General features: G+C 37.1%; 1 protein-coding gene across 1 annotated transcript in view; it reads left to right on the top strand.

Moving 5' to 3' along the window:
• Window positions 1-861: 861 nt before the first annotated feature.
• SOS1 (son of sevenless homolog 1 (Drosophila)) overlaps window positions 862-8564 on the top strand; it is a gene marked incomplete at its 5' end in the record, with an annotated part of 29827 nt that continues 22124 nt past the window's right edge. Inside the window, 2 exons of the mRNA XM_010285003.1 lie at window positions 862-972; window positions 1082-1180. Coding sequence (XP_010283305.1) covers window positions 862-972; window positions 1082-1180 — 210 coding nt within the window. The remainder of the gene's footprint in view (window positions 973-1081; window positions 1181-8564) is intronic.

Genomic DNA, 8564 nt, shown 5'->3' with positions numbered 1-8564 from the left:
CCTGGGACCGTACAACCCCATACAGTGGTCCAGCTGCTTGGCTGAGGAGCAATACTGATCCACAGGACTTGGAGTTGCTTGGGAATCAGCAGTGAAGGTTAACTGCTTACTGGGTTATATTAAGAAAAGTGCAGCCAGCAGGTTGAGGGATCATTTCTGTGTAGCACTTGAGACCACATCTGGCATACTGTGTCCAGTTTCGGTCTTCCTAGTACAGGATATGTATATGAGGGTTGCTGTGATGATTAAGGAGTTGAGACCCATCATCTACAAGGGTGGTTAAGAGTGCTGGGTTTATTCAGTCTTAAAAAGAGAAGTCTGAGGAAGGCGATCTTATTGCTGTCTTCAGTTACCTCAAGGGAAGGTGTAGAATAGACTGAGGCAGGCTCTTATTGGGAGTTCATAGTAGAGAAGCGTGAGGTGAGATGAGAGAGCATGCAAATGGTAAAAAGAGTAATCCTGATTAAATACTGGAGGAGGGGGAGAAATCTTCAACAAGAACAATTGAACATTGGAATAGGCTGCCCAGAGAGGTTTTAGTGCCTCCGTTCTTGGAGGTACTCAGAATTCAACTGGGTGAGACCCTGAGCAACCTCAGCTAGCTTTGACACTGGATCTGGCTTTGGCCCTGAGTTGGGCCATGCTTTGAACAGGGAATTGGACAAGTTGACCTCCAGAGATCTCTTCCAGACTGAATTACTCTGTGAATCTGTGCACATAAAAATATTGATTCTTCTCTGTAGGTGTTTTGGAAGAAGTATGCAGAAAAGTTGCACCTAAGTAGCATATGTATTCTCTTTAAGAAATACGAAGTTTAGATATTAAGTCAGTTTTGTAAAATTACTCTGTATTTCTTCTTAGGAACTAGCATTTGATCCATATGAATCATATGCACAAGATATTTTGCGACCTGGTTTTCATGATCATTTTCTAAGTCAATTATCAAAGCCAGGAGCAGCATTTTATTTACAGGTAACTTTTTTTTAAGTAAGCTATATTATTGATAGTACTATTTTAATTACACTATATTGTTGCTTCAATAAATTGATTGCTTTAAGACTGAAGTTTATTTTGTTTCTAGTCAATAGGTGAAGGCTTTAAAGAAGCTGTTCAGTATGTTCTACCCCGGCTGCTCCTTGCCCCTGTTTACCACTGTCTTCATTATTTTGAACTGCTAAAAGTAAGAATGTTGTGTCAATCTAATGTGTTTTTCATAATTCTCAGTGTTGGATACCAGAGCTTTGTGTGCTCAGTTAGGTGTAAAACCTTTTACTAGAATGTGCATAATAAAACTGCTACGATGAAAGAAAAGCAAGTTATATGCTCTGGTGCATGCTATAACTGAATATCAGCTTGTAATTTCATGGAAGTTTTACAACAGCTAATGATTTATGTTGAATAATCAAGTTACTATCAATTTAGAAAGTAATAGAGATCTAGGTACTCATGTTCTTGGAATGATTGTTTCAATGGTGGTAAGAGATAATGGCAAATGGCTGTATTACAGAAAACGTCCAAGGCTTTCTCAAGCTGTTACTTTGTAAATGTAAAATCACAGTAAGATTTCCCTTCAGACTTTATTTTCATAAAAGCTTCACTGTTCTTGCAAGTGCACATCCTATAGTGGTTGTAACTGTGATATCCTTCTGCCAAAGGGAAGGCTTCATTGATATATACGCTCTTGGGCATTTTGTAATGAGACCTCACATCAGTAGGGTAAGAGTAAAGACTCTTAACATGTAAAGAAAATAGCTACAGAATGTTTTTCTGGGACACTTATCAGTTAACATTGCATAGTAATCTTTAAGGAGTGTAGAGCATTTTGAGGAAAGCTTTCAAGTAGAATCTTCATTTAGACTTAATGGAAACTCATAAGGCATACAGTGTTCCAAACTTAATTACTTGGGGAAATTTGGATCAGAAGTAAAAAATAAAATTAAAAATCTCTGCTCTTTTGAAGAAATGTGGGTGTGATTTTCTAAAATGGTTGTTTTGTTGTCCAATAGTTAGACTCAAAGATTACTTAAATGTCTACAGTTGTTATTGATTTAGATCTGCATGTACAGCTTTGGCACATAGCTCATCTTGTATGACTTTTTTTTTTTTTTAATTTTGGAATGTATACTTCATCTGCTTGTCAATCTAAGGGGGTTGGTCTGACTTTTCAGACATCTTTAACATATTAAGTATTTCCTTTCATGGCAGTTCGTTGTAAGGGACGTGTGATACAGCTTGTCTGCATTTTGTATGATAAAGACCTGCACAGACATAATGTTTCTCTGCTTGCATTGTTCACACACAGTCTCAAAATGCAGTACCTAGTGGCTTTGCATACTTCCGTGTGAACATGGTATGGTCTTACTTAATAGACAAAACATGAAGGGTTAATGTCATCTGACACATGGGCATTTGCATTGCTTCTTGCCACTGATAATTTTAGTGGGGGAAAGAGGGCATGTGTGCTTATGCAAATAGGGAGAAGCTCATGTTTGCCTTTTTTAGGGCAAACTGGAGTCTACCTCCAGAATGTTACCAATCTTTGCAAGTCCTGACCTTTGCTTTGCCTAAGATTCTTGTCTTTTCTCACTCATGCTCCATACTGATACACACCCTGCTCCCTGTGTAAATCTGATATTGTTGGGTTGGATTTTGTTCTGTATACGATAACCTTCCAGGTGTTCTTCACACTGTGTTGCTTATCTCGCATTTTAGTGAGATGCCTGTTGCTGTGGTCTGTCAGATGCAATACATGTAATAGGCAGTGATGGATAATAGGAGCACATGAGAGAGATATTAGCTCTCATGGCACTAGCTTCATCTGTCAATTAGTACATACATATGCACACAGCATATGAATCCCTCCGTCAAATAGTCTCTGCAGGCAATAACAGTTTCTTTCTAATATATCTGGAATCTTCAGACAGATTCTAGCTTGGTTATACTTAAAAATGGCCTGATGGGAGGATATTGATAGAATTATTTAGCCATATAAACCTGACGCTTTCACCAATGCAAGTTTGTATTGAATTCTTTTGTGTGGTAAAAGACCTGATTTAGTGATTGCAGGCATATCTATGAATAGTCAAGTTTAAAATGCTATGAAAATGGATCTCTTGTTATGTGTTGGCAAAGCAGTACGTGGAAAAACCAATATAGACATAGTTAAGGATAAAGGGGTTAGCGTTTTTTTGAGCTGTGTTGTGTAATCTTGCATACTTTGAAGTGATCTATTTCAAATGCATCTCAAAGTTACCTATGCAGACTACAAAAAAAGCAAATTTCTATCCACCGATGGTTATCCTGTTTAGAAACTAAAGCTCTCTTGAAGTTTGGCAGGGCACTAGGAGCACACAAACACGTATTCTATTTTTAGCTGAAGCTCCCTGCTGTACCTTTGTTGGAAAAATAGCATATGACTAAGGGCTGTGTTTTCCTTCAACCAACCTGAAAGTCCCCGTAAGAAACTTAACTATATAAAATAGCACCTTCATGTGAGACTGCTTTTCCGCAAGTTTTGCAGATAACATAAATGGGATTTTGTAAATGTGGACTCTTAAGTGAAAGGTAGGGTGGTACAAATAGTGCAGTTATAAATAACCTTGGGTTATTGAAGAAAGAAGTTTACAAGACTTTTAAAATTAATTCGGCATTGTTTCAGGTGCTTTAAATTTGTGTGCCTGTGTGATACACTGTGGGTAAACAGAAGATTACTTTAAAATTCCTTTTTTTCCAAGTAGGAATGGCTCAAAGCATATATAAACTTCACTTAGATGAAACAATGTTCTGTAAAACATGAGAGCTAGATAGACTCTTTTTTTTTTTTTTAAACCAAGTGTGGGCTTGGCTCCCATGACTGAAGAATGGAAACTTCTTGTCTCTTTGCAAGTTATTTTTTAGTTGGAATTCTACCTATAATCTCAAATTCTCAGGATGCTTTCACTTCACAACAGCATCTAGTGTGTTTTATTTATTTTTTCAAACTTTGTTCTTAGATGATAAATAACTTACCAGACTTTACTGACTGGCAGTTCAGCTCGAGTAGAAATACTCCTCAATTAAACTTTATTTGTATTCCTCTTTCACTATGCTAATGTAACTTAAAAAAAAAAAAAATCTGGTTTGACAAGGTCTTCCAAGATAAGAAACCACCCTTTTCCCAACCTGATGGTATTAGATTTGTTACATGTTGCTGGAGAAGGCACAGGGTGGTGAAATATTAGCAGTTTAGGACTAGAGTATCCTTATGTTGATCCTGTGAGACTTTGCTGTGTGTTGTGTTGGGCAACACATCCCAAATTATTTTGGGCTTTGACATCACTTTGATTCTCAGCCTTGTTTTAGCCAGACTTACGATCCAGAGTGTAATAAATGTAATGAAGCTGGTTTGCGATCCCATCCGTAACTGGTGTAACCCAGCCCAGGGTGGACAATCATTGAGTCTTAATTAGATGAACTTTGGCAGTCTACAAAGTTTTTACAATATCTGCAATTATAAATCATTGTCTCAAAACACTGTCCGCATTGCTTATATTTAGTACAGGCCTTGTAATTAACAGGTTTTCTTGCTTTAGTCAATTCTTAGTCTCCTTCAATTAATATTAAAAACAGAAAATCACAGATTCAGACTGGCTATGAGTTATTATAAGAAAGTATTTACTTAGTGTCAGCAAAGGATATTTTCCAAAATCACTTTTAAATTTAATTGGGCACTGTTTCAGGTGCTGTAAATTAGTGTGCATGTGTGATACACTTTCCTTTCTTTGGGTAAACAGAAGATTACTTTAAAATTCCTTAAAATTATTTTCCAAAATCATTGGTGTGCTTTTTTCCAAACATGGTAACTTTTATTTCAAAACAGTATTGTACATACATGTAAAAGGAGGAGTGTTACTGTTTTACATGTATTTGTATATGTAACTGCAGAGGAGGATTACTTTTTTTACATCCACTGGACATAATGTGCAATTTTATGTCTCTGTGACAGATGAATGCCTGTCTGCTGGAGGAAATGTAGCTTGACCAAACTGTTGCTAGTGTGTGCTAAGGACTGCAAAGTGTATTTGAGTGATTCTTGGGAGAAAAAGCTGGTGTGATCTAAAAATTGGTATCAAGTCTAAGAAGGGATTTCCTAGAATATGACAATAGGTAAAAAATTTAAGCAACTTCTTCATATGGTTAAGCTATGAAGACTTATATTACAACTGCAGTGTTGTAAAGGTACAGAAGTTGTGCCTTATGGTAGAAATTGAAGATGATACAGCCAGGTAAATGAGGTTCCATATTTCTTTGTTGCTTGTGTGGTTCATTGACAATATTTCTCTTGCATTTCTCCTTTAAATGCTAATGGGCTTATGCTTTGTCAGCTGTGTGCTTGGCAGCCAAAGGGAACATGATAGGGGAAAATAAAACCTTGTCACACCTGTGTGTGTGCACTTTTTCCACAAACTTTGTTATTGTTAATCTAACTAATTTGGCTCTTTGAGGTGACTCTTTAATTGAAAAAGTTATTCAGAATATATTTAATTTTTTTCTTTCCAGCTGTAGTACTCATTGGATTTCCTATGTGTTTGTCAGAGAGAGAGATATGCACATGTGTATCACTTCATTTGTCAATGACTTAATGTCATCTGTTACGGAGTTGTGATGGGGCTGTATGTTCTGTTGTATAGGGTTATTCTTTTTACACAGGATGTATCTGAGCTTTTGAGAAGCAGATATTTCTTTCCAGGGAATTTTCTGATGAGAAGCTATTACCTTGGAGAATATTTTTTCCATTATCCCACTACAATTGTTTTTCTGCAAAAGCTGGATAAAATCTAACAAAAGTAAAAGTAAAAAAATTGCTCTTTCCACTTTGCTTACAGTCCTCAGTGACACTTGAGCTCTGTTATTGTCAATCTGCTGCTGCACCAACAAATGATGTACTTTGATCCCTTGAAGCAGGGAGTAGGATGGCACAGGGCCAGATTGTTCTTATCTAGATGATGCCCTCTTTGGGGAGTCAAATGAAGCACTAACTGAACTCCAACTTTTGACTTTAATTATGTGTTTAACTGAAGGTTCCAGAGTACTGTTTTCTCATCGATTTTTCTAGCAATGTCTGCAGGGCAAATTCTCCCCAGTACTATGGGAATTAGGAGAGCTGTACTGGGGCAGACTGTTCTCTGGGGCTGGTGGTCTGTTCCTCGTTTTCAATGACTGCTGCTAATGGTGGTAAATAGCTCTTTAGCTTGCATGGCCAAGCTCTCATGAAAATAGATGGGTGTTAGAGGAAGTTGGACAGATTTTAATCCTTTTTTTCCCCTCTAAATTAAAGTTTTGACACAAGTAATCCATTGAGGACTGAATGTTAAGAAGCTTATTGTAGCAGAGATTTTTCAACTCCTGTAGGATCACATTAGTTTTTGTGACTGGCAGTCATGATATAGTCCCTGATACACTTGTATTGCTGTATAGTCTTTTAATAACAGTAGAATATTTCCCTGCCCTGTCCTCTTCTCTTGCCTCCATTCCTGTCACCTTCTGTACAAAAGGGAGATCCTTGGAGAGAGGTAGCGCTATTGTTGAGACTTTTGTATACTTGATTTCTTCAGTGGAAATGTTTCTAGATGTTGAGCTGTGGGTTTAGTCCCACTACCAGCACGCTTTCTCTGTTTGGTGTTATAGCAGTGGAGGTCTATGTTTTCTGTCAATACTTTGATATTTTCAGTGGAAACAGATGGAAATACATAGGAAATAAAAAACACAAGTAAAACAACAAGCTGTATTCATGGTTTCTGTAGACCAAGTCTACAGATGGGATTCTGCTTGTCATCCCTCATTTCCTCTGCTGTTTTTTCCTTAATCAACAGGGTTCCTCTTAAAATCAACAGGGTTCTACTGTTGCTTCCCAGAATGATCTCTGAAATTCATATTATGTGAGTTCATCTTATGTAGTGATCAAAAATTCATATATTTCTATCCAAACATAGAGGTGCCATCCAGTTGAGCTTACAGCCTTGCAAACTTGGCTGGCAAAGATCATACTTGAATTGTGTCGAAGCAGTGAAAGTGGATTTTAATCCACTTTGGAATTACAAAAGAGAAAGGGAAGATGTTTTCAAATTGAATTGTCTTTTCTGTGATGGAAAATTTGGGGGAAGAAAATGGAAGACCTCAATTACAAGTGTGGAAGCAATAGGTAAATATTTTGTGATATTTCAAATACCGATCTAACAATGTTATCAACTTAATTATGAATTTTAAATTTCTAATGTATTCTGCAGGTCTGCTAATAATGATGAGACAAACCAAAGTGACAGTAAGAAAGAAGAGAATTTCAGACCATGAAGGCTCTGGAAGGATCTGTGTGAACTTGTACCTTTGCAAAAAGGTAATGAATCTGCTGTGGAAGAGATACCAGCATGTGCCAAAAAGCCCCCCCATACTTCTTGAAGAATGCAGAGCAAATGGGTTTTCCACACTCTTGAGAAGATGAGGCCTCCTGTAAACCAAGTAGCCATTTTCTTAGTAATGGAATCTGGGCATATAAAATCCATATTATGGCAGCTAGTAGCCAACAAAAAGTGTGAATGTTTAGGAAACGGTTTTATGAGAACATCAAGGAACATTTTTGAAAAGGCGGCTCTGGTTTTTTATCTGTTCCTTTGATGAAGGAAGTGTTGATCGTGCAAGCTTAATGAGAATTGCTCACATACATGAATCCCTTCCCAGTTGCAGAAACTGAGAGCAAAAATACACTTTCCTGTTGAGCAGACACCAGTTGAAATACCTAGCAGGCTGCAGTAGCACTTGAGCAGACCTAATCTGAAATACAGTCTTCTGACAGGCTATACCCTATTTATATTCCCTGTTCATGGGAATACTAGTGGCAAATCGGCCACATATGAAACCTGTTACGGAAAACTTTGAACTGTTGAATTGGTGAAACGTCAACTGACAGACTTCTGTGTGTTATATATTTCTGAATAGTTCTTCCTGACTCTTCCTCAGTGTCCATCCTGATTTGAAAAATGGCACTTACTTCAGAATAGTGTAATTTATTTCTGAAACAGACTTATTTTCATTTCATCACACACCCCCACCCCCCCAGCAAGAGCACCCACATCGAGTAATCAAAGTAAAAATTCCTTAAATTCACATGTTTCTTTAGTCCAAATGATTTAACTTTTGGGTGGTCAGGTGAAGTTTGATGTATTGGAATCTTCCACATGTCTTTGAGATCTGTTTTAAGTCACGTAGTCAAACAGTGAAAGAACTGGGAAGTTTGTACTGAAAGTTGAAACTCCAATGGGCTGACCGTATTTTACATTATGTCAATTAAAACTTAATGTGAAATAAAAGATAAGGAATTTTTAGCTTCTGTCTTTTAAAATGTACTTCCAAGAGAATGCTGGAGGCTTTTTGTAACTAATTGTCTGGTATCTGAGATTTGATATTGACATGTTTATGTAAGATTATGTGATTTAATGTGACTTCTTAAAATTAAACTGAGATGGCATAGTTAAACTTCGAGTGGGGAAAGTTTTTACCATTACTTCAGTAATGTATTAAGTTCTGTTCCA

Source organism: Phaethon lepturus, unplaced genomic scaffold, assembly GCF_000687285.1.
Source record: "Phaethon lepturus isolate BGI_N335 unplaced genomic scaffold, ASM68728v1 scaffold19624, whole genome shotgun sequence".
NCBI classification, from domain to species: Eukaryota; Metazoa; Chordata; class Aves; order Phaethontiformes; family Phaethontidae; genus Phaethon; species Phaethon lepturus.
Note: the sequence above shows the minus strand (reverse complement) of the source record. Positions and strands in the feature narration are given on the sequence as shown.